Source organism: Rhincodon typus, chromosome 3 (genome assembly GCF_021869965.1).
Source record: "Rhincodon typus isolate 14 chromosome 3, sRhiTyp1.1, whole genome shotgun sequence".
In the NCBI taxonomy this organism is placed as follows: Eukaryota; Metazoa; Chordata; class Chondrichthyes; order Orectolobiformes; family Rhincodontidae; genus Rhincodon; species Rhincodon typus.
This window is the reverse complement of record NC_063334.1, coordinates 73,133,183-73,160,423: the sequence shown is the minus strand read 5'-3', so window position 1 is coordinate 73,160,423 and position 27,241 is coordinate 73,133,183. Positions and strand designations below refer to the sequence as shown.

Sequence of the window (27,241 nt, the reverse complement as noted above, 5' to 3'; positions counted from 1 at the left end):
ATGTGGAGAAGACAAGAAAGGGGAGTTGAGGATTCAGATCAGCCATGATCTCACTGGATGGCAGAATAGATTTGGCGGACTGAATGGACTGCTTCCACTCCTAGGTTTATTGTCGTGAAGATACACTTCATGGCTTGTGTGACTCATCTTACATACATACACACACCCACTTGCATTTATACAGCACCTTTAACACTATTTAATGGAAGTATCAACGGATAACATCTGTATGTGGTTAAGTATTCGATATTATGACAAGTCATAAAGTTATATTGCACGGAATTGGACGCTTCAGTCCAACTCGTCCGCGCTGAGCAAATGAGTTTGGTATAAAGTAGCTTCTAAGAAACGATCTGAAAGGTTGAGAGAGGAAATTCCATGGGGTGATCTAAAGTAGGGATATGTTAGAAGCGATCAGAATTAATGCAGCGTTTGCGACCGTCGACTCTGTGAAGCAGCTACGCCTGTGCGATCGTATGGATACGTGCATCGTTCTAGAGCCTCTACGTTGTTGCGTCATGTGCAAAGTCCGCACTGCGCACAGAAAAGGGACGACATTGAAACGGAGACAGTAAGAACTGCCGATGCTGGAGTCAGAGATAACAGTGTGGATCTGGAGGAACACAACAGGCCGGGCAGCATAGGAGCAGGAAGCTGACATTTCAGGTCGGGACCCTCCTTCAGAAAAGTCCCGACCCGAAACGTCAGCTTTCCTGCTCCTCTGATGCTGCCCGACATTGAAACGGGGTTTGATGTTCTCTAACCCCTTTACCCATTTAACCTTCTGGCTTTGCCCCAACTACCCACCACTCTCACTCACTTCTCTAGTTCTTTCCGAGGTCCCGGTACTGACCGCCCCCACCCTAAACCACAACTCCCCAGTGGCCCTCTCCAGTGAAAGTGCGCACGCGCGGAACACTGCCCCACTATTGAAATACTTCAACAAATTTAATTCACTTGCACGTTTTCACCCAAAAGGTACTGGAAATCTATAACTCACTGAAATTGTTTATGAGGTTAGGTCAGCTGAAGATCATCAAACTAAGATTGGTAGACTTTTGGGATGAATGGTATTAAAGGATTTGGAATTATGGCAGATAAATAGAGTATAGATAGAGATCAGTCTTGAACAGCTGAATGTCTCCTCCTGTTCTCCCCCCTCATATGATCTTTCTCGCTCTTTTATACTCCGTTCTCGCTAATTTTCTTTCACCCCCTCCCCTCGTGTTTTCGCACACTTTTATCCCCCCCAACAATCGCTTTCTCCCTATCTTGAACTTGCTTACGTAAGTTAAGAAGATGCTACTTTGCCTTTTTGCTGATATATATTTCTTTCACATTTTTCCATTGTTTACTGTACTTTTGCTTGATTTTATATTTTTAAAGTACCTTATTTTTACTGGAGATCTGCTGCCCTCTGTTGTAATTTCAGTTTTAAGCAGTTTTGGGTGAAGACGTGTTTCTGACAGTTGCAATTAAAACGTTCTTCATAGAATTGTGGGAATTCTAACCGAATCAGTTTTAATATTACTCCTCTTCATTGTGTAAAAGGAGTATTTCAGTCTGGTCCAGAGCTCTTGACAACATTCGGTATCTAATTGCTAGCACTGCGGGAAAACAAAAATTCTGCAGGTGCTGGACATCTGTAATAAAAACGAACTAGTGGAAACATGTTTTTAGCTGGTCTGGCAAGTATCTGAAGAGAGAAACAGAGCAAGCATTTCAGTAATATTTTACTAGTACTGTTCTAGTAATCCAGCGGTCTAGAGTAGAAATCTCAAGAGCATGAGTTTAAATTCCATTAGAGCAGATTGAAATTTAAGTTGTTTCTTTTTAAATTTGGAAATTCAACAACAAATTAATATTAATAAAATTGACATGAAGCTGCTCAATTGTCACAGATGTAATGAAACCACTATGGATAACAATTTGTAGTAGTGCCTTCTTCCCATGGGCAACTCTGGTTCACGGGGACCGTTCATCATCATCTCAAAGCAACGGGGGTTAAATGCCAGCTTTGCCTGAGATGTCCACGTGATGAGAATTGACTTTAAAAAGAAAGACACTCCAAAGTCATGTGTTGCAAAATATTAACAGATGTCGTTCCATTTTGCGAAAGGAGGTGAATGCTTATTATGCATATTTTGTAAATTGCATGGTATATAGTCAGAATCATACAAATGTAATGCACAGTGTACTTCTTTCTTGGGGGCCAGTTCAGTTGGCTGTGACACTGACAGCACAGGTTCAATTCCTTCACCAGCTGAGGTCACTGTGAAGGTCCCACCTTCTTGAATTCTCCCCTTGCCTGAGGCATGATGATCCTTAACAATAGGGGAGTGGCCCTTGAAGTCCTTAGCATTGACTCTGGAGCCCACTAAGTTTAATGCTATTGGATCAAAATTGACAAGAAAAGATCCTGCTGCTCATCACCTACTGCCTGCCCTCAGCTTATGATGTAGTACACCTCCATGCTGAATATCACTTGAAAGAAGTGCCAAGGTAGTAAGGCAAGAATGTAGTCTAGGTGAACAAGATTGACCAAGTCCTGAAAGACGTAGCTCCCGGATCAGGCTTATGGCAGGTTGTGAGAAAGCCAACAAGAGGGAAAACCCTACTTTGCACTTTGCTGCCATTCTGCAAATGCGTCTGCCCCATAATGTTGGCAATATTGACCACTGCACAGCCTTTGTGAAGTTGAAGTCCAATCTTCTCACTGAGAACATGCTTCATCGTGTTATTTGGCACTGCTACCACCTTGCTAAATGAGAGTTTTGAGTTGCTAGACCTGAGGTGAACCTGAGTATCATGAGACACTGGACTATCAGCAGTAGGATTGCTTTTAGACACTATGTATAACCTGACATATCCCATATGATGCCATTGCCATTAAATCAGAGGATGAACCCCAGTTCAATGAGATGTGTATGTTACGATAAACATCATGATTACCTAAAACTGAGAGAACACCCTGATGAAGCTACGGTACAGGACTACATATGCTGAACAGTGGAAGGAAAAATGTTATGAGCAGTGTCAAGTGATCCTTAACCAAGAGATAAGATCAAAGCTCAGCAGTCACACAAATTCAGTTATGAATAGTGCTGAAAACCTAAACAATTAACTGGCAAAGGAGCGGTTTCACAAACGTCCCCATCCCCAAGATTATGAAAATGGCAGAGCCCAGCACACCAGCGCAAAGGATATCGCAGAAGCATTTGGATCTACCTTCAGCCAGAAGCACGGAGTGGATGATCCCTGTCTGCCTCCTAAGGTCCCCAGCCCCTTTGGCAACAGTCTTCTGACAATTTGATAGATTCCACATGATATCAAGAAAGGGTTGAAGAATGCAGATATAGCAAAGGCTTTGGACTGAAACCTTGTGCTTCTGAACTATCCAAGTCTCTACTAGATTGGCATTTACAACACTGGATAAAATTGGCCAATTATCAGACTACTCACGATTATACCAGACTAATGGAAGGTCAGTGCCATCAAGTAGCACTTATTCAGCAATACCCTACTAATGTTCAGTTTGGGTTCAGCCAGAGCTGCAGAATTCCAGACATCATGATATGAACAAAGGGGCAAGAGTAGGTCATCCAACTCCTCAAGCTTACTCCACCATTTTAGATTATATGTCATCAGTAACCTCACTGCCATTTTCCTATAGTATCCCCATATCCTTTATGTCTGTGGTTGCTAGTAATCTGTCAATCTCTGTCTTGCACGTATTTGGTGACAATCTCCACAGCTCTCGGAAGCAGGGATTTCCAAAGACTCAAAACCCTCTGAGTGAAGAAATTCCCTCTTATCTCCATTCTAAATGGCTTCCTCATTGGTTTTACTCTCTCTCTATCTGTATTCTATAGGTATGTAAAACCACATTTTTTTGCTCGATGCTGAACCTGGTTCTCAGTGAATGATGTGGCTCAAGTGGATCAACTTGTCAGTTGGGGAATATTTATGGACAGTAGTCATAGCATCTTAAGGTTTAACTACCTGAATGGCTGTAAATTGGGAGAGGGAAGTGTGCAGCAGGACCCGGGTGCCCTTATGCACAGTCACCGAAGGTAAGTATACAGGTGCAGCAGGCAGTAAAGAAGGCAAATGGTATGTTGGCCTTCATTGCAAGAGGTTTCGAGTATAGGAGCAGGGATGTGTTGCTGTAGTTACACAGGGCCCTTGATGAGACCACACCTGGAATATTGTGTGCAGTTTTGGTCCCCTTTTCTGAGGAAGGATGCTCTTCCTCTCGAGGGAGTGCAGCGAAGGTTTACCGGGCTGCTTCCAGGGATGGCCGGTCTGACGTAAGAGCAGAGATTGATTAGGTTGGGATTGTTTTTGCTAGAGTTCAGACGAATGAGCGGGGAGACTTATAAAATTCCAACAGCACTGGACAGGGTAGATGCAGGGAGGATGTTCCCGATGGTGGTTGTGTCCAGAACCAGGGGTCACAATTTGAGGATTCAGGGTAGACCATTTAGGACCGAGATGAGGAGACATTTCTTCACCCAAAGAGTGGTGAGCCTGTGGAATGCATTACTACAAGATGTAGTTGATGCCTAGATATTGAATGTATTCAAGAAGCAACGAGATATAGCACTTGGGACGAATGGGATCAAAGGTTACGGGGAGAAAGCAGAATTAGGCGATTGAGTTGCACTATCAGCCATGATCGTGAAGAACGGTGGAGCAGGCTCGAAGGGCTGAATGGCCGTCTCCTGCTTTTCTATGTTTCTAACGTATAATCTTGAAAAGGATGTAGAACAATCGAGTAAAATTAATTAGTTGGAGCAGTGTCAATTTCAGGTGGTTGGAAATGGATCTGGTCCAGGTAAATTGAAGTGGCGGACTGGCTGTCAAACCTTTAACAGAACAGGCTGAATATAGAAAGTTCAGAGATGAATTTCAAAAGACAGGGAAAAGAGTGAGTATGTGAATAGAATAGCAGCTAAAATGAAAGGGAATTCAGAAGTCCTCAATGCTCCGTTAAAAAGTAAATAGATACCAATAGGAGTGACTGAGCCAATTGTTGACCTCAAAGGAGACTTACTTACAAGCAGAGAACATAGCAAAGATACTAAGTAACTATTTTCTGGTTTTAACAAAGAAGATACTGCTAAAATAAGAGCGCAAGAATAATTAGTTGAGATGCGAGTGGTCTGAAAATTGGGGTACTACAGAAATGTCAGCAATACTTATGAGTTGGTAAGTCACTAGGGCAGAATGAAAGGCACGATTGGTACAAGTGAACATGGGGTAGAAAGAAAAAAAAAATGAGCTGACATTGGAAGGGGGTGTAGGTTCTTATGGCGGAGCAGGAAGCTTGTTAATGAGAGGTGAGGGCTTGACCTTGTGTTTCCTCAATGTATTGAATAGTGAGGCAGACTCAGTTGGTTGAATGCTTTATTCCCCTTCCTTGTGATCTTATGAACCCTTACCTTAGCAACTTGGAATAGTAGAAAGAATAACTTGAAACAGTCTAGCGGTCAATAGCAGTGTGAAGAAAATCTGGATCAAAGTAGAGAAGAGGCAAGAGGATGGTAATGTTGAAGACCATATGAGTGAGTTTTCGAGTGTGCTTAATGGGTGCATTCACAGCCAAGAAGTCAATCGCCTGTTGTTGTGGTACTGCCAGATAGTAGAGAAGCTGAAGCTAGCGATGCATTTAAATATCAATGGGCAACAAATCTTACAAAAAAATAAGCAATAAATATGAACATATAAAAAATTTAAAACCTCAATCATCTTGAAAATCAGTTTATTATTTAAAAAATGTAAAATAGCATTGGAACTTGGAGGAATTATTAAAGCCATGACCCACATCAGTGCATCAGGACTGTTCAGAAGACCTGACTTCAGACATACATGGGAATTTACTTGGGAGATTTAAACTTCTCATGGTCTGATTTCCTGCTGTCTTGGATCCTCCACAAATATGTTGAAATAAAAATAAAATCTCTGACCCTGAGTTAGGGTGGACCGTTGGGCTGGATATATGCAACTTATCCTGATAGTTACTCAGGAAATGTTAGACCCATAAAAGCCTGGTTTGGCAGCTGGGTTACTCCATCTGTCTATCTTCACCAGACCTCCTGTCTAAACCGTCTACCTGACTACCCACCTAGTTATTCAATCACCCACTTCCAAACACTTTCATTAAGAGACAAAAACAGAAATTGCTGTAGAAACTCAGTGGGTCTGGCAGCACCTGTGGAGAGAAATCAGTTAATGTTTCAAGTCCAGTGATGATTCTTCAGTACTGGATTCAAAGCATTAACTCTGTTAACTTTCACTTTGACTTCAAATGTGGACATACATATTTGCATTTTGTGAAAAATGTTAGCATCAAATTGTGACAAAAATATGGTAATAAGAAGTGGAACAGATGGTGTGTGCAGATGTAGAACATCTGAGCCTGCAGATTATATTAATCATCATAGCGATTTTCCACTTGCTGCATCCATTGATGGGTCTTTAATGAAATTCTTAAAATGGTACTTTTCTTTTAGGTGCACTGGTAATGATACTAGTTTAAAATCTTTTGCATATTAAAGTACTGAATTTACTAAAACTGACAGTTGTAGACCACTAAAACTAGTGAATGGCTCTGTAGATTTTCCTGGAGTAATTTTCAGTTATTTAAAATCTGAATAGTTAGATGGTAGGCTTAGCTCCATTTAAAAATGCTTACTTTTTAATATAAGTCTATTTTCAGGTGATTGATAAAACTGCAACAGGTTACCACTGGTAAAGACATAATATTATTTAATGTGAGTAAAGAAGAAAAGTCCTAAGATGTTGCCGGTTTGTACCGGAAGTTGGAGAAAATATTCTGTTCTGAAAATTAGCTTAATTTAAATCCAGTTTGCAAATTGAGACCAAAGCAGAAATTCCACAACAAAATGGTAAACATTCCCATCACAAAATTTGTAAAAAATGAAGTAAATTTCCATGGAATTCCCACCATGTTATGCGTAGAGATTTATTAAATCAGATTTTTAAAAATGATCATTATTGTTAAATGATTATGTATGAGCTTACAATTTGCACACAAATGTAATAATGGTATGATTTAATACATCATTCTGGGTAGCTTATACTCTGGTGAAATCAGGATTCATTGTGGAGTGCCTGACAATAAATAACTCACTATTCCCCCAAAATCAGAGAATGAAATCTGTTGTCATCTTAAAATTGTCAGCTTTTAAACTTAAGTAGAAGCTAATTGTTATTTCTTAATTTGCCTTGGTTTAATCTTTTCTATTTTGTGGTTCCCTTGGGTTGATTCAACTTTTAAAAATACATTTGAATTCTATCACTATGGTTTCAGTTGTTTGTGATGTCAGAATATTCGGTCTCTATGGTTTCAGCAATTGTTTTGTTTTACATTTGTGCTAATGCACAAGTACAGGAAAAATGTCAACTTGATATGTACTGCAGGTTTTTACCACCATTAAAATAATTTTAAACTGAGCAATATGGAATACGAAACAGGTAGGAAATAAACCTGTAGTTTCTGGATTTTTAATTGGTGATTTCATTTGTTTTTCCGCATCACTTTTTTAAAAAAAAATTAGTTGTCCCTCATCCCTAACCCTGTACCCATGCCTCTCTCCAACAAATAACATGCTATTGTGTATCTTGTATGTGTAGGCCAGGCAGCAAATCTGCAAGATTTCTGTTAAGCCCTGTTTGTATTTCTTTGGCTCCAGGATGTAGTAATGGCAGTGTTGAGTTGAATTTCCATTTTTTGATCCTGAGTGAAGATCTCTGCTCTGCTCAATCCTTGAACTTCTGACTAAAATTGGATTTGGCAGGAGGAATGTGGTTACAAGATTTGTAGCTCCCAACTGTTTGGAGCATTGCATTTCATTGTGTACCCATGAAAAAGGATTTTACTGAACAACATACAACTTTCAGTAAAGGACAGATTAAAGATCAACGTGGAGGTCATAATTTCTTCTTTGTTCTCAATTGCAAATTACGAGAAAAACCACTTTTGAAATTTGCTGACCAGAGTCTATTAGTCTGTTTCCTAACAAAATAATTTGTTTTCTCCATTCATGGGATATGGACATTGTTGATTTTAGTAATCATTGCTTCCCAAACCATAACTGCCCTTGAGAAGGCTGTGGTGAACTGCTCAAGTAAATATGGCATAGGTACACCACAGCGTTGGATCTCCAGGATTTTGACCCAGTGATTGTAAAGGAATGGTAAAATAGTTCCAAGTGTGGTTTGAGGGAGAATTTGCAGATGGTGGTGTTCTCATGTAAATATTTTTAATCAACCTGTTCAGAGATGTTATTACACACCTCTGAAGCAAGTGGGACTTGAACCTGGACCACGTGGACTAGAGGTAGGGACTGCAAGAACCACTGTGCTACTAGAGCCGTTATGCTTGCTTTGTTCTTTGAGGTGGTAGAGGTCATGGGTTTGAAAAGTGCTGTTTAAAGGGCCTTGGTGCATTTTTTTCAGGGCAACCTGTAGCGAGTATATTTGTTGGCACTATGCCTCAATGGTTGAGGAAGTGAACGTTGAAAGTACTGGATGGAGTGCCAATCAAATGGGCGGCTTTGTCATGGATAGTGTTGAGTTTCTCGAGTGTGTTTGGAGCTATACTCGGGCAAATTGAGGATATTCCATCAAACTCTGACTTGTGCTTTGTAACTGATAGATATGCTTTGAAGAATTACTCGCAGAGTTGATTGCTGAAGAATTCTTAGCCCCTGACATGCTGTTGTCACCACAACATGGTTAGTTCAGTTAAGTTTCCGGTCAATGGTAATGCCCAGGATAGTGATAGAGGAAGATTGAACAATGGTTTGATTCTCTTATTAGAAGTGGATATTGTCAGTAATTGAGGTTCAAATTTTACTTGCCACTTATTAGCCTAGGCCTGAATGTTGTCCAGGTCTTGCTTCGCATGGACATGACTCCTCAGATTCTGAAGCAGTACATGAATGGTACTGAACATAATGAAGTCATTGGTGAACTTGCCCACTTTGGGCATTGGTAGAGGAAATATCATTGATGAAGCAGCTGAAGGTCCTAGGAGACTAACCTGACAAGACAATCTCTTGCACTAGCATGAATGGAATCAGCATCAGCAGACTAAGCAAGGGAGAGAAGGAGCCTTTGTATCTGAAATAGTGAGAGACAGCACGTGGAATTAGCAACTTCTCAAAATAAGTCAGACGGCAGGTCAGCAGCTTCATAAAGAGAATAGTAATCTGTATCAGAAGAGTAGTGAATGCAGAAGGTGGCAGAGAACCTCTTAACTGGTTTCTTCCTGAGTGCACTGACCACAGCACCATGGTCCAGATCATCATTGAAGCTGGGGGAGAAAACACAAATGTAGTAATCTAGATGGCATAGTTAGGGGAATAGGTACTGTTCTCTATCCTCCAAAAAAAGCTCAATAAAGTTTGAGAGACACAATTTCTCTCGCACAAAACCATGCTGACTACCCTAAATCATTCCTTGCCTCTCCAAAAGTGTATAAATTTAATCTTTCAGAATCACTTCCAACACCTTACCCACAACCGAAGTCAGACTCGCATGTCTTTAGTTTCCAGGCTTCTCCTTACATCAATCCTTAAACAAAGGCATGACATTAGCCACTCTTCAGTCGTCCGGCACCTCACCTATAGTTATAGATGATACAAGTATTTCTGCAAGAGGCCCCACAATTTCCTGTCTAACTTCCCACAACGTCTTGAAATAACCTAGATTAGGCCCAGGCGATTTATCTACTTTTAATTTCTAAGACCTCCAGCACTTCCTCTTCTGTAGTGTGAACTGCTTACATAACATCAATATTTATTTCCCTGAGTTCTGTAGCCTCCATTCCTCTCTCCATGGTAAAAACATATGTGAAATATTCATTTATTGTCTCTCCCATCTTGTTCAGGTTCAACACAAAGAAGACCTCTTTGATCCTTAAGGAGTTCAATTCTCTCTCTCGTTGTGCTCTTACTCTTAATATCCTTGTAGAATCTCTTTGGATTATCCTTAACCTTATTTTCATTTATTAGTTTTGTGGGATGTGGGTGTCACTGTTCAGCCAGCATTTCTTGTCCGTCCCTAGTTGCCCTTGAGAAGGTGGTGGTGAACTGCCTTCTTGAACCGCTGCAGTCCACCTGTCAAGGGTTGACCCACAATGCTATTAGGGAGCGAATTCCAGGATTTTGATCCGGCGACAGTGAAGGAACGGCCATGTATTTCCAAGTCAGGATAGTGAGTGGCTTAGAGGGGAACTTGAAGGTGGTGGTGTTCCCATATATCTGCTGCCTTTGTCCTTCTAGGTGGAAGTGATCGTGGGTTTGGAATGTGCTGTCTTACAGATCTTTGGTGAATTTCTGCAACACATCTTGTAGATAGTACACACTGCTGCTATGAGCATCAGTGGTGGAGGGATTGGTTGCTTGTGGATGTAGTACCAATCAAGCGGGCTGCTTTGTCCTGGATGGTGTCAAGCTTCGAGTGTTGGGGCTGCACTCGTCCAGGCAAGGATATCTCATTTCGTCTCTTTATCTTCCTGATCTCCCTCTTAAGAATACTCCAATACTCTTTACTCTGTAGAAGAGCTTCATTTGAACCAGGTTGCCTATATCTAATACATGACTATTTGAAAATTCTTAAATAGAGCCTCAATAACTTTATTCTTCTATTGTTCTCTAATCCTATCAGCCTTACCTTTAACTATGACTCTGAACTCTCATCACCACACTTTTGAAGGCCTCCCACTTATCAGTTGTCCCTTTACTTGTGAACAGTCTACTGCAATTGATATTTGAATGTTCTTGTCGCAAACCATTAAAATTTGCCTTACTCCAATTAAAAACCTTAATTCTTATGGAAGTCTTATCTTTTTCCATAACTATCTGGGCGGCTCAGTGGCTAGCACTGCTGCCTCACAGTGCCAGAGACCTGGGTTTGATTCCAGTCTCGGGTGACTGTGTGGCGTTTTCAAATTCTCCCCATGTCTGCGTGGGTTTCCTCTGGGTGCTCCAGTTTTCTCCCACAATCCAAACATGTGCCATTCCAAGTTGCCCATATTGCGTCCAGGGATGTGCTGGCTGGGTGGATTAGCCATGGGAAATGCAGGGTTTTAAGGATAGGGTCGGGGGGTGAGATGCTCTTCAGAGGGTCGGTGTGGACTCGGGCTGAATGGTCTGCTTTCACACTGTAGGGATTCTACAATTCTATTTCAAAACAAATAGAATTATGATCACTAGGCACTACTATCACTTCATTCACTTGCCCTGTTTTATTACCCAAGAGAAGATCAAGTTTAGCTCCTTCTCTAGTAGGGACATTTATATATTGATAAAGAAAATTTTCTTGAAAACATTTAACAAATTCTTCACTATCCGAACCTTTAACAGTATGGTAGTCCCAGTCAATGTTTGGAAAATTAAAATCATGTACTATTATAACCTTATTCTTACATACATCTGAGATCTCTACATATTTTTCTTCAATTTCCCTCTGACTATTGTGGGGTCTATAGTACAGTCCCGTCAAAATGATCATTGCTTTTTTATTTCTAATTTCAACCCATGTATTTTCATCGGGTGATTTTTTTTTTCAGAAATATCTTCTCTAGTTACAGTAGTATGTTTTCCTTAATGAAAAATCACTACCCCTCCTCTCTCGCTTCTCTTTCTATCCTTCCCATTGCATTTGAAACCTGGAACATTTGAGCTGTTAGTTCTGCCCATCTCTCAACCAAGTTCTGCAATAGCTATGACGTCCCGATTCCATTTTCCCAAACATGCCCCGAGTTCCTCAGCCTTACCTGATAAGACCCCTTGCATTGAAATTAATACAGTTTAATTCTTCAGAGTTACTTTGTTCCCTGACTTGTTCTTGTCTGGCTTTTCTAATTAGCTATTTCTTTTCAGATTCAAAACCATCCTCATCTATCTACCTTTCTATTTATTCTGCTACACAGGATCCCCCACCCCCGGCTCTCTAATAGTTTATAGTCTCCCTTAATAGAATTAGCAAATCTTCCTGCTGGGATATTGGTCCCTTTTCATCCTTTTTGAACAGGTCTTTTCCCTTCAAGAGATCCCAGTGATCTGAGAACCTGAATCCCTGAACGTTACACCTTCTCTTCAGCCATTGATTTATCTCCTTTATCCTTTTATTCTTTCCCTCATTCAAGCTTGGCATTGGGAGTAAAACCAGAGATTATTACTTTGTGATTTTTTTAATCTTCTCCCTAACCTCTTATATTCAGTCTGTGAAGCCTTAATCTTTTCTTTAACTGTAGCATTCCTACCAATGTACAATAACATCCGATTTCTCACTCTCCGTTTTAACAAGATGCATCAAATGTTTTGAGACATCATGTAGGAGCGTTTTTCCCGACCGGGGACAAAAAGTCAAGAGAAAGGCAGGATTCAGGCCAAGTGGAAGATGTTTATTCAAGCAGAAACCCCTCTATACAGGGAGAGGGCCAAAGGATCTTACCTGAATCTGGCTTCAGAAGATCAATCAATAACACAGCCTCTGCTTTTACAAAGAAATACATCATTTTTATACATTTTGTGTTACAATAATCAAACGCAACATATTCACTGTCCGTCCCCATAATCCAAACACCCAGTCCTGTGGGACACCTAATCAATGATGGGCATTTCTATGGACAGCCCCAGGTTCCCTTGAACTTATGGTGTTAGCTAGGCATTGTAATCTCTAGGCCTTGGGATCTTTCTCTGCATCCTATTCATTTGCATTCCAAACGTTCAATGGCTATACTCTTTCGGGTCTTTCTCAGGCTTGTTTATCTGTAAGGATAGCTTGAATTCCATTACCCAAGTATTTTAGTGCTGTCTTTTATCACATTCAGTTAGTCCTTTTATTTTGCCTTTGTCCCAATTACATAGCGTAAAAATAAAAGGTCAGTTAGTTTTAACTAATTGGTAGGAATGCTACAGTTAAAGAAAAGATTAACTTCTGTTATAAAGTTAATTGTAAAATGTAATGTTATGCAGTCACTTCTACTGTTAGCATTTTGTAATTTAAGTGTTGTGAGCAAACTATCTTGTTCAAGGCATAAGAGAAGGCGTCTCCTATGGCCAGTTAACCTTCACGTCTAAGCTTAAATGTTTTTTTAAGGCTTGTATTGTATTCTGGTTATGCATTGAAAACAGCTTCTATCAACAAGGCATTTTTAACTAGAAACAATTTAATATTGCAGGTATCTTCAAAGAAGCAACTATTTACTATGAAATAACTTTAGCTATTGTCCTTGCAGCTGCTTAGGGGCTTCATCTAGCACCTGATGTTATTCATTTACTGGGACAATCATTCTTTCATTAGTAAGGCTAGGGGTCATTTATCTGTTCTAAGGCATCCTTTTATCAGAACTGTCTCAGATGGGAACATACTGCGTTCTTTTACCGACCTTCTAGCAGTTCTGTTCAAAGGTAGCATTGTATTTTACTGTGTGAGCAGGCTGCTTAGTTTTGCTTAGCTTCAGTCTGCCGTCTTGAAAACTTAACGTGTTCAGGTACAAGTCACGTTGAATGGCCAGGTATAGGTCACCCCTACACGTCCTTAATCCTAGCAGCTGGAAAGCAACACACTATCCTAGATTCACACTCGGAGAAGAATGAGGGGTAAATTTTATTGAAACATACAAGAGTTTGAGTGGAACAAATACAGGGAACTCTAGAGAAACTCAGTAGGTCTGGCAGCATCTGTGGAGAGAAAAGCTGTTAACCTTTTGAGCCCAGTATAACGCTTTTGAACTGAAAGGTGTTGAGGAGGAGGAGCAAAGATGAGATGGTAGAGATGCCCAGTGCAAAAGACAAAGGGATTGTTAATGGGGGCAAAAGAGGAAAAGATATGAAAGGGGAGGTGATGGCCTTGTGGTATTATCACCAGACTATTAAAAGTGACCGAAGTAATGCTTTGGGAACCTGGATTTGAATCCTGCCATGGCAGATGGTAGAATTAAAAGAAACTTAGCAGGTCTGGCTGCGTCTGTGGGTAGAAAACAGAGTTAAAGTTTTGAGTCTAGTGACTTCTTCAGAACTGTCCTGATGGTGGATCTGCCCCCAATTCAGGTGAAGAGTCACCAAACTTAACACATTAACTCTGCTTTCTTCCCACAGATGCTGGCATACCTGCTGGGTTTCTCTAGCAATTTCGGTTTCTATTACAAACAAGACAAGGCTGTGGGAGAGGGGGAGAGAGAATACCGAATAAGAAAGTAGAGAATAAGCATCATGTGGTTAATTTCTGACGCTATAGAATTTAATGTTTAGAGCTCAAGGCTGTAAAGCATCTAAGTGGAAAATGAGGTGTTGCCACTTGAGTTTGCATTGTGCTTTATTGAAAAATGCAACAGGGTCAGGATGGAAATGTTAGCCTGACAGTAATGTGGTTTATTGAAATGGCATACAACTAGGCTATCAGGGTCATTCCTTTGGACAGGGTGAGGTGTTCTGCAAAGCATTCACCAAATATGTGGTTGATTGCGCTAATGTAAAGGTGAACACGAAAGATTCTGAGGGGGCTTGACAGGGTAGATGTTAAGATGATGTTTTCAATGATGGGGAATCTCAAACTAGGGGCTGTAGTTACAGGATAGGGCAACATGTAAAACTGAGATGCGACAGAATTTCCTCTGCCTGAGACAAGTTAGTTATTGCCTGGAATTCTATACCCTAGAAAGTTGTAGAGACTAGATCACTGAAAGTATTTAGTGTTAGATTTTTAAAATATCTGGGAGTTGAGGGCTAAGAGGAGCTGACAAGAAAGAAGTTGAGGCCTGGAAGAGATCAAGCATAATCTTGTTGAATGGCAAGGCAAGCTTGAGGGCTGAATAGCTGCTCCTGCTGATGTTTCTTTATGTTCTTGTGTACTGGGACTGAGATGACTGACCTCCAAAAATCTGTGATCATTTTCCTTTGTATTAGCTGTGACTCTTATCTCCAACCAGTTGAGAATTTTCCCTGATTCCTATTTGCTTCACTTTTGGTAGGGTTCCTCGATGCTATACTCGACCAAATGCTGCATTAACAATGTGGGCAGGCTTGTTCACGTCACCTGCATTGGCTCTTTTCTTGTTTGGAGCAAGGCTGAAATGAAGTCGGGTGCTGAATGGCTCTGGCGGAATCTAAGCTGAGTCAGTGAGCAACTTATTTTTGTGTAATTGCCCTTGATAGCTGTCAATGATAACTTTTAATCACTTTGGTGATGATCAAGAGGAATCCATTGATGTGGTAACTTGTTCAGATTTATCCTGTTTTTTGTGGATAAGACCATTTCACAAGGCAAATTCCATTGTTGTATCTACCAGGATGACTTGGCTAAGGATGTGGCTGTTCTGGAGCATGTCTTCAACATTATTGCCAGAATGATGTCAGGATCCACGGCTTTTGCATTATCCAGTGTCCTCAGTTGTTTTATGATATTGTGTAAAATGAATTTAATTGACTGAAGACTAAGATGCTGGGGACCCCAAAGGCTAAGATGGATCATCTAACTCAGCACTTCCAGCTGTAGATTGTTGCAAATGGATCAACTTTGTTTTGTGTACTGATATGCTGGGCTTACCTGTCAGAGAGGATAGAGATATTTATAGAAACTCCTTTTGGTTAGTTTAATTTTCTCCCACCATTCACAACTGGATGTAGTGGTACTGTAGAACTTAGATCTGTTCCTCAGGTTGTGTGATCAATTAGATCTGTCAGTCACATGCTCAGTCTGCTCATTAGCATGAAAGTTGTCCTGTGTTGTAGCTGCTTCAGGTCGAACCTCATTTTCGGATATGTATGGCCCTATTCCTGGTATGTTATCCTGTACTCTTCTTTGAACCAAATGTACTCCATTGTGAAATTATGAAAGGGCAATTGACCTATATTGCACTGGAGAGATAATGATGTTCCCATGGCTGGAACTTTACAGCTATTAAGAGGCTAAATAAGCAGGAATTGGTTTCCTGAGAGTCATGAACGCTGAGGGAGACCTGTCTGAGATGACAAAGCTTTGAGGAGTGTAGGGTAAAAAGGAAGAAACTTTTCTCTTTAGTGTAGGGGTCAGTAGCCAAGACGCATAGACTTAACCTAAATAGGGTGAGATTTAGAAGAGAATTGATTAAATGTTTTTCAGCCAAGTGCTGCTAGGTTTCTAGAATGCGTTGCCTGAACAGGTGGTAGAGGCAGGGACCATCACAGCATTTAAGTAGTAATTAGATGAAACTTGAAACACCAAAGATTATTAGACTCTGGGGCAAGTGCTGGGAAATGGAGTGAGAGTAGATTGGTGCTTGATGACTGGCACAAATGCAAAGGGACTGAAGGGCCTCTTTCAAAGCTGTTGTATTCTGACTGTATGCATAGGACTCAACTTTGCAGAAATTTCTAGGTAGAAAAGACCCAGACAGGAGTGTCTTTTTTAACTAAATTTATATTTATTTTGGACAATTGTCACTGCATGTATTTCTCTTCCAATGCTTAAATTGTGGACTCTCAAATCCAGGTTATTAAATTATGTAAAATCCTTTTTAAACTTTGTGCTTTTTTTAAGAAGGAAGCACAGAAGTTATCAAGTAAAAATGTATCAAAAGAATGTTTATTTTAGTTATTTATTTTCATACTGAAAAGAACCTATAGAGCTCCAACGTAGAGTTAGCCCATAAAAATGCGCTTATGGACTTTTAAAACTGTTTTATATAGAAATGTAGAAAATAGGTGCAGGAGTAGGCCATTTGGCCCTTTGAACTTGCACCACCATCCAATATGATCATAGCTGATCATGCCATTTCGGTATCCCACTTCTGTTTTCTCTCCACACCCAAGGGCCCCTTGCAGCTCCCTCTTGAATACATCTAACAAACTGGCCCCAACAGCTTTCTATGGTAGAGAATTCCACAAGTTCACAACTCTGAGCGAAGAAATTTTTCCTCATCTCAGTCCTGAATGGCTTACCCCTCGTTTACACAATATATACATTATTTGTACACCAAGAAGTGCAGGCTAGGTGGATTAGCCATGGGAAATGCAGAGTTACAGGGTAGAGGGGTAGGCCTGGGTGGGATACTCTTCGGTGGGGGGGTCTGCATGAACTTGATGGGCCGAATGGCCTGCTGGCACACTGTAGGGATTCTATGAACTTATTTTTGAAAAATTTTGATGATTTTCCCTTTGAATTAGTTCATTGAAATTATGCTGGAGTCTCTTGATCTAGCCAAAATAGCATGTGTGCCAGTTCATAATATTGCAGTACACAGCTCATTGTTCTGCCTGTAAAATGCAACTGTTCATGAGCAAGCAGTATTGGTGATCATGCTAGCACTGGCCTTTTACCAAGGTGATCTGCACTGTACACAAGATAACTTAAAATAATAAAACATCTTCAAGTTAGCAGATGGCTGGACATATTCGTTGAATGAACAGCACAGAAAGTGGCTGCTTAAGTCTGTCAAATCTGTACTGTGTTAGTTATTCAATAGAACCAATTGCTTGTTCTTTTTCCCATACCCAAGTACATTTTTTCCTCTTTTCAACAAGATACCCATCTCCTCCTCTTCTATTCACCTTGAATGTTTTGTCAATTAACTTCCAGGTCATTTCCCTCTGGCTCTTGATTCCACTGTTTGAGGAAAAAGTTATTCCCTACCTACTCAGTCATTAGTGAAAAGAACCATGAACTTTAATGATCCAATTCATTTAAATGTTTTGGGCACAGCAGAGAGAGATTGAAGACAGAATGGAATGAAAAGATTCTACAAATGACAAAACATAAAATTTACCTATCATTAAGTATTTATTTTGGAGTGACTGTGTCATTGACAAGGCCACTCTTTTTTGCCCTTTTACTGTAAGTATTTAATAGAAAAAGAAAACTTGCACTTTCATTAAGAGCTCTGTCTACTGACATAATGGCTCTGCCTTTCATTTTCCCAATGATGTGGATGAATCTCCTTAATACAGGATCCAGGAGACAATGATGAACATAGAACAATGGAATTTGGCAGGAAACATTCAAGCCTAGGAGTACTATTTTACTTAAAAATTACAATGAACTCATCCTTCCAGCTAAATCTACGTAGAATAAAGCTCTATTCTTCACTTAAGCTTAATTTAATGTTTTTTTTTCAAAAGTAGCAGTGGTAATAGTTTTAATATTAGGTAGTAAAGTTACAGTAGCTGGTCTTCTAATCAAAACTACTGCTTCTCCAAAATTATGTAATTGTGGCCTCCTGACCAACCAAATCCTGTCTGCTATCTACAAGGCATAAGTGAGGAGTGTGATGAAATATTTCCCACTTTTGTGAATGAGTATGGCTGCAACAACACTGAAAGCTCAACAACATCCAGGCCAAACCTGCTTGCTTGGTTAGTGCTGTGGAACTACAAGTGTACAATCTGTAAATATATGAACCAACTGGGAATAGAGGTGGAGTCCACTCTGTCCCTCAAGCCTGTTACACTGTTCAGTAAAATTACTGCTAATCTGATAATTTTACATTTCTGCCTACCCTCTGATAACCTTTCATCTTTTGCTTATGAAGAATCTGTTTACCTTGGCCTTGAAAAATAATTCAAAGACTTTGCTTCCATCAGCTTTTGAGGAACAAGGTTCCAAAGATTTGCTACTCTCTTGAAAAAAAATTCTCCTCCCCTGTCTTAAATTGGTAATCCCTTATTTTTGAATAGTGACCTTCTATGGATTATCTGGATTATCCCATAAAAGGAAACCTCTTATCTGCACATACCTTATCAAGAATCCTCAGGATCTTACATGTTTCAATGAAGCCCCTTTCTATTCTTCTGAACTTCAACGGATATAAGCCTAGCCTGTCTAACTCTCCTCGTAAGTCAATTTGCTGATTTCAGGTATTAGTCAAATAAACTTTCTCTGCACTGCTTTGATCATATTTACAGCCATCATTAAATATGGAGACCAATATTGTACACAGTACCACCAATGGCCATGTTTAACTGAAGCTTTCCTACTGTTGTTTTCAATCCCCCTTGCAATAAATGATAATCTATTAAACTTCCTAATTGGTGCTCTACTTGCATACTGTCTTTTTGTGAACCATTCAGGAGGACACTGAGATCCTTAAGTATCTTACGCTCTGCAATCTTTTCAAGATGCTGAACAGAAACTCACCATGGCTCCTTTGGCAGCACTTTGCCAGCCCTCAGCCACTATCACCTAGAAGGACAAGGGGTATCAGATGCATGGGCAAAGCATCAACCACAAGTTCCAATCCAAGCCACATGTCCTGATTTAGGGCAAAGTTGTCTTTGCATCACTGTCACTGTCAGAATCCTGGAACGTTGTAGCTAACAGCACTGCTCACCTACACCATGTGGACTGACCACCGTTGCAGAAGGTAGTTGAGCAGCAACTTCAAGCACAGTTAGGGATGGGCAACAAATCCTAGCCTAGCTAGCAACACCCAAATGTCATGGAAGAACAACTTGGGCAAACTTGAAAGTTTTGCTCAGAAAAAAGAAACCCAAAATGTTAGGTTTTTGCAATGTTTGGCATCTCTAATCAACTGTTTGTAATTATAGCATAAGCTGAATTAGGAATTGATTTGAATTCCTATTTAGAGCTGTACCTCTAATTTCTAATAAATATAAATCTATAAATCAATCCAGGTGTAATATACATTGGCTCAATTGCATACTGTATGCTAGTTGGGTGTGGGCCTTTGTCGAGATTTGGTTGAAACATTTTCTTTCACTTCATAGAGTTCACTACCTTGTGGCAATGACAAGTAATTTTAGATATGGTTGTGCACCTTCCCAGAGGGAATGGAAAAGTGGCACGGCAGAAATCTTCACCAATTCAAGACTTGTATGTAATTTATGGACAAATTTGGAGCATACAAAGCAGTCCAGGAAGGTAAATTGTCAAGTTCAAGTGCAAGGTAATTGCAAATATTTAAATATTTGGGTCAGGAATTAATTTTGGTTGTCTCACTTATAAAATGGAACAAGAAACATTGGCCCAAAAAATCTTCTTGTGATGCACTTGGTGCAAGTTAATACTGCTCAGTTGAAGGTTGTAATGCAGCCTGACTTGTAGGTTCGATTTCAGTATGATTACAGCCATTCTGATTGTGCTTCACTTCGTGCTGCAGGAGGTCCTGAAGCAACTGCAGGGTAGCATTGAAGACGAGGCTCTGGCTCTGGCTTCTGCTGGACAGGTTGATCTGCTGGAACGACTAAAAGGTAAGTCTTGTAGTATGTAACGGTAACTGACATTTTAAACACCAGTTCTAGATGGTCATCGAGGGAAGTAGCTTCAGCCATATGAATGAAGACATAGTGGTGTTTCTCACATTGTTCTCTAAGTAAATTAGAGCTGTTCGTAACTTTCATGTGGATGGCTAAAGCTTTTGCAGTGCCTAATGTAAAATTTGCTCGCATTTTACTGATTCAGTACAAATAAAGAATATTTTTAAAGCTCAAGTTTTAGCATTTTGTTTCTAGGAAATCCTTACTTTAATTTTGAAAAATTTAAGTCTGTGTATTAATGATTTCAGAAGTTCGTGTCCAATAGTTGAAAGGGAGCCTTTGAGCTTTGAAGGTCCGGAGTGACGTACTACGTTAGAATTTTTGTATTCAATTTGAAAAGCGTTTGCATTGTTCATTTTTTGAGATAACTTTATTTTGATTTGATTTTGGTTGCATGATTCCTATATGCACCATATTCTGAAGCGATAATGCACCAAATGAGAGAATTTGCAACAACAAACAAAGTAGATTTTGGTGGTTGAAACGTAGGTGTTGCAGTTTGAGATTCTCAAAGATGTACATTACTGAGTTATATGATGGAAAATCTCATGGTTCTAATGAAAGCACAGTTATCCAATCAGTTATTTATATAGGATATGGTACTCCAATATAAAAAGAATAGGATGTAGTGTGAATTCAGTGCAGCTCATATTCTGTTGTGCAATAATATTTCATTTCAAATAACGTAGTTCAATTTTCGTCACAGCACAAACAGTGCAAGACGTGTAGAAACAAACTCTGCAATCTGGAAGGATTAAAGCAGGGAGGCAAGAGTGTTTCCTGGTTTGCACCGGCATGTCTCCTTGTGAATTTCAAAGGCCTGTAGTTCACCTGAAGCTTTAATGGTGATCGGTCAGTATTTAGAATTAGTAAATTGCTTCAAGGACAGTTCCTACTGTAAAGGTTTGATTAATGATAACAGTCAATTAAGGCACCTTAAAAGAAAATAATAGCAACATGAATTCAAACTCACATTGAAAAGAGCTAGTGCACCTTCATTACTCTTCCCCGAACTTTGACATGAAGCCCAGTGAATAGTACAGGATAATTAAGCTATCAGGAATTGGATAGGCAGAGGGAGGCAGAAAGGTCGAACCTGATGGAATGCTAACTATACACCACAGTCGGATACAAATACTATTTAGCATCATTATCCTCCCCAACAAAATTGACCAAAACTTTAGAACACTGGGCATGCACAAATTAGCATGCAAATCCTGAGTAATGGTCTGTCATTCACTGCCCACTACGGGTGCTGTCTCAGTTATCATAACCCATATCACTATCCTGCGGTATTGTCATGTCCTTTCTCTTTAGTTTTCAAAACTTGTACTCACTTGAGCCCTCTGCACTCCACTATTCAGTTTAAATCCCTTGCTAGTTAATGGCACACTGATCCCAACAAGATTCTGGTAAAACCTATCCTAATGGACCAGTGCAATCTTTCCTCAATCCCAGTGTCAGTGCCCCATTTCTCCCACACCAATCTTTGAGCCGCATGTTCAACACTGAATTTATTTGCTAATTTTCTTGCGGCCTGGGTAGTCATTCCAAGATTATTTGGTAACTTTGTTATTGTGCTTTTCCATTTAACCCCATGGTTAAATTCTCTACTCATTCTTAGCAGAAAATCTTTCTTATATCTAACTTTGAAATTGTCACCTACGTAGACCACGGTAACTAGATGTTTTGCTTCCTTTTTTTGCCCTTTGTTTTCAGACGGCAGGAATAAACTTTCGCTTTCTATCTAGTTAGGACATTTGCAATGAAAGAACAATGTTCTTAGTCCACTGTATGGTTTGCCCTTGATCAGAAGCACTAATAACTGCTTTCTTTATTTTGTTGCTCTTTAATATGTAATTATTGAATTTATTTAATGGAACAATAAGTTTAAAACTCAATTTGGCTAAAATAATTTTCAAATGAATTTTAGTGCTACAATACTACACCTGATTAGTTTCTTATTTTTTAAAAATATCCTGTGCATGAAATAGATTTTGTTATGGCAAGCATGACCCATATTAATTTCAAAACTGTATAGTTCTGCACATCAATAATGTGCCAGTATTGTCTAAATATCCATCTGCTCTCTGTATTTTTACTGTTGATTTCAGCTATAATGCAAATAATACATCACTTCATTTGTGCGCAAGAGGCATGCATATGTGAATGAAACACGGAAAAAAGGCACAGGAAAGTAGAATGTAGAACAGAATAAATTAAAGGAGGCCATTGATGGCAAGGTAATCAATAGTTATAGAGTCTAAAAGTTTGATTAAAACTGAACTGAGGGGAAATTATATTAAAAATGATTTTAAAATATTTGTACAGCAGAGCACTTGGATATCTGTGATTAAATGGGAATTGAAGGCAATCATGCATTGGAAGGAGCCAACAAAGTTGTGATAACTTAGACTTGGGTGCAGAAATGTCAGGACTAGGAATTAAACGTTGGAGGGTTTATTACATTTAGAAAGGAGAATGGGGAGATTGAGTAGCGGGACAATAATGACAGTAGAGAAAAAGGATATGGCTGTTAGCAAGATAAAAATAGACTCTGTATGGGTAGAGTTAGAAAATCACTTGCACTAATCAGTCCGGCTTGTGCATGGAGAAGACAGGCCACTAGGCTACCACAGGATTCAGTGCTGGCCCCAGCCCAACATGAATACAAATAACCTGCCAAGAACCATGCCCTGAAAATTCATCTGACAAATCCTTTGTGCCACCAAGGCTCCATCTTTCTGTACTCTGGGCCAGACAGTTCACAAAGACATGACAAAGTTCACAGACTGCTGCACCATATAAAATCGTAGCATCCCTACAGTGTGGAAGCAGGCCATTTGGCCCATTGAGTCCACTCTAACCCTCTAAAGAGTGTTCCACCCAGACTGTGCCCATCCCCACCCTATCCTAAAAGCCCTGCATTTCCCATGGCTGATCCACCGAGCCTGCACATTCCTGAACACTACGGGCAATTTAGTGTGGCCAATCCACCTAAACCTGCACATCTTTGGACTGTGGGAGGAAACCCATGCAGAATGTGCAAAATCTACACAGACAGTCACCCGAACCTGGGACCCTGGAGCTATGAGGCAGCAGTGCTAACGACTGAGCCACCGTGCCACCCATGGCATTCAAAAATATATCAAGTATACCTCCACAATATCAAAATTGATTTGCATTTCTACATGGATAGGCAGAGATTAATATGATGCAACTTGGGAACCTGTCCTTTCAGGAAGATTTGAAGTAAACAGCAGCCAAGTCACAATCGGAAACAATCTACTAATCACACTTGTCAGATTAATGTAGGGCCCTGCTGCTACAATACTGTGAATGTCAGCACAGCCAAGGTCTTTTCCCCAGGGCAGTTGAGCCCTAAACTAGACTGCTTAAGTTTAAGGTGAGGGGGTAAGATTTAAAAGGGACCTGGGGTAATGCTTTCACACAGGGTGGTGCGTATATGAAATGAGCTGTCAGAGGAAATGATAGGGGTGGGTACAATTAACATTTAAAGACATTGGACAAGTACATGGATAGGAAAGGTTTAGAGGAATGTAGACCAGTACAGGAAAGTGGCACTACTTTGGTTTAGAAAACCTGGTCAGCATGGGTGAGTTGGGCCAAAGCGCCTGTTTCTGTGCTGTATGACTTGTGACTTGCCCTATCGTACTCCACGGCAGAGTACAGTGCACCTGTCTGGCAAATGTGTTATACGTGCCATCTTATGGCCATTCAATTGAATTTAACATTGCATGTCATAACTAGAACACTCTGCTGAACAGCCTCTTGAGGCTTCCAATCCCCATGAATGGTAATGAGCATTGTAATCTTTGGCAAACATCTCCACTTCTGAACTTATTTTGAAGAAAGATTATTGATGTAGCAGCTGAAGATAGTTGCACCCTGAGAAACTCTTGCAGTGGTATCCCACATTGATAGAACTTTGTCAACTGCAGCTGTCTTCCTTTGTGCTAGGAATGACTCTAGCCACTGGAGAGTTTTTCCCCTGATTCCCATTGACTCCTTACTGTCATACTCAAATGTTGCCTTTGTGTCAGGAGCGATCACTTTCACCTCATCTCTAGAGATCAATTTTTTTTTCCATCTTTGACCAAGACCGAATTAAAATCAGGAACTAAGTGATCCTGCTGGAATCCGAACTGAGCATCAGTGTGCAGGTTACTCCTTTGCAAGTGTAGCTTGATAGCACTGTTGATGCCGCCTTCGATCACTTTGCTTATGATTTGAGAACATACTGATGGACCTGTAATTTGGCTAGGTTGGATTTGTCCTGCTTTTTATGGACAGGACATATTTGGGAAATTGTCCACGCCGTTAGGTGTATGCTAGTATTATAGCTGAACTGGAACCGTTTAGCTAGAATTACACCTGGTTCTGCACTACAAGTCTTGCGTAATACAACTAGGATGTAAGGATTGATAGATTTTGTAATATCCAGTGCCTTCAGCTGTTTCTTGATATCATGTGGAATGAATCCCAGTATCAGAAGGTCTGAACTCCTGGGAAATGGATGCAAATACCGCTGGTATCTTTTGCACTGATGTGTTGAGCTCTTCCATTGTTGAGGGCAGAGATATTTGTGGAGACACCACATCCTGTTAGTTATTTAATTGACAACCACCATTCATGACTGGATGTGGCAAGACTACAGAACCTTGACTGTGGTGTAGCTTCCTCTGTGTCTGTTGCATGCTGCTTTCACTGTTGGACATGGACGTAGTCTAGTTTCACCACGTTGACACCTTTTTGCTTTTAGGTATGGCTGGTGCTATTCCTGGCATGCCCTCCTGCACTCTTGACTGAACTAAGTATCATTACTGTTCTTTGGAGAATTGAGGTGCCTTTTTTGTTTAAGTGTCACCCCAGAAACAGCAGTGGACAATATGCCCTGTTGATCTGTTTTAGTTAATTGAGGAGTAAATTTTGGACAGGATAGTTGTGAAACCTCTCCCTCTTCAAAATTTTTACATGCATTTGTGAGAAAAATCAAGGTTTGATTAACCATTTCATATGAAAGATGTTATGACTGAGCTAGGAGCAGTGAACTGTTTTTCTCCAGATCTCGAATTTGGTTGGTAACAACAGAAATTTAATTGTTTTTACCTGGTTCCCAATATGTCCAATCATACACAAAAACAGAAACTGCTGGAGAAACTCAGCAGGTCTGGCAGCATCTGTGTAGAGAAGAGCGAGTTATTGCTTTCAGTCCAGTGGGATTTGAATCCATGTTTTTCTGCCTCCAAAGATGTGAGCATTACTGAGTCAAGAGTGCATCTTTGCACTTGAACTTGAGACTATGTCAGTATGAGCCGTTAGGCTTGAGAAAGAAGGTATTCTGTCGCTGAAAGTGTGGGAAAGTTGGATTTCTTATATCTGAATTGAGTCCAATGAAGGTAGTGTCTCATTTTTAATTGAAGCATGGGAAGAGAGGCACTAGGGAATGATAGTTTGGTAAGGGACTGTTTAGTTGCCCATTTGAGCACTTAAAGTTGTCACTTTGTTTTTCCTTCATTATTTCAAAGTGGTACATTGTTCAACAGTTACCAGCCTTATTATTGTTAATGTAACATTTCCAAATATTTCAGAGGAGTACTCTGCCCTGATAAAAGAATCTCATTGGCACACTTCTTACAGTATGTGAAAGAACATTGTGTACCTGCTGTTTAAATTACAAGTTTTTTGCAGCTTGTTTTCACACAAGTCATACTTTAATTGTTGTTTCTCTACAGGCTATTTGTAAATTTTGAATATATTGCTAGCTTCATAGACTGTCATATCTGTAACAAAAAAAATTAATAGATGTGCGTTGTTGAATTTGTCAGTTTTGAATACACATTCCTCATTGTCCTGAGAAAATATTGGTGGGCCACCATTTTGAAATGCTGCAATCAGTGCAGTGCAGTGCTTCCACAATTCTATTAGGCAAAGAGTTCCAGGATTTGGATTCAGCATTGATGAGTATATGCCCAAGTCGCGTTAGTGCTGCAATGCATGCACTCTTACTCATCTAGGTGGTGAAAGTTAAGTTTTGATGGTACTGCTGAAGAAACCTTGGTGTCATGCTACAATTTGTCCTGTGGATTTTATGCATTGCACCCTTGATCCACTGCAGAAGAGCAGGTGGATATTTAGGCTTTTAAATGAAGCGCTGATCCAATCATAAAGGGAGGCACCTGCCACAAGATGACCAACCTATGATCTACTCCAGTAGCTATGACTTTGAGGTTAGTCCATTTGGGCCTCTAGTCAATAGTGATCCCTAACAATTTACCTCTTTTTTTTTCCCCCCTATCGTTCTACACAGAGGTGATGTTAGGGAAATTGAAATGCAGTTGGGATGCCTTGCTGCGGTAGTTACATTCTCCTATTGGCGAGTGTCATTCGCACTAAAATGGTGAAAATATTATGCATCAGCCAAGCCTGGCATTTGATATTAAGTACATGTGGGCATGGACTGCTACATTAGCTGGCAATTTGCGAATCAAAATGAATACAACCATCATCAAATGGTTCTAATTCTGACCTCAAAGTGAAGTGATAGTCATTGATAAATCTGGAGATATTTGAGGCTAAGAGCTTGATTGGAGAACTTCTTGAATAATCTCACGGTCCTTCAATGATTTGTCTCCAGCAACTGTAACTGTCTTGCTTTGTGCTAGGCATCATTCTATTCACTGGTGAGTTCTTCCCTCATCTTCATTGGCTTCAATGTTTACTTGGGTTGTTTGCTGCATTGCTAAGAATGTCAATGCATGTCAAGAAAGTCATTCAAAGTTAACATTTCAGAATGTCCATGTTTGGGACAAAGTTGTATTATGGTCTGTAGTTGAATTCCCCGAGTAGAACTCAAGCTGATCCGAGACAACAAGGTGCAGAGCTGGATGAACACAGCAGGCCAAGCAGCATCATAGGAGCAGAAAGGCTGA

General features: G+C 40.1%; 1 protein-coding gene across 6 annotated transcripts in view; it reads left to right on the top strand.

Annotated features, from left to right (window-relative positions):
- apc (APC regulator of WNT signaling pathway) overlaps positions 1-27,241 on the top strand; it is a 167,092-nt gene that overhangs the window by 87,239 nt on the left and 52,612 nt on the right. For all 6 annotated transcript variants that reach the window (XM_048621490.1, XM_048621496.1, XM_048621469.1 and 3 more), the window contains exon 3: positions 20,132-20,222. In XM_048621490.1, the coding sequence (XP_048477447.1) occupies positions 20,132-20,222 (91 nt within the window). The remainder of the gene's footprint in view (positions 1-20,131; positions 20,223-27,241) is intronic.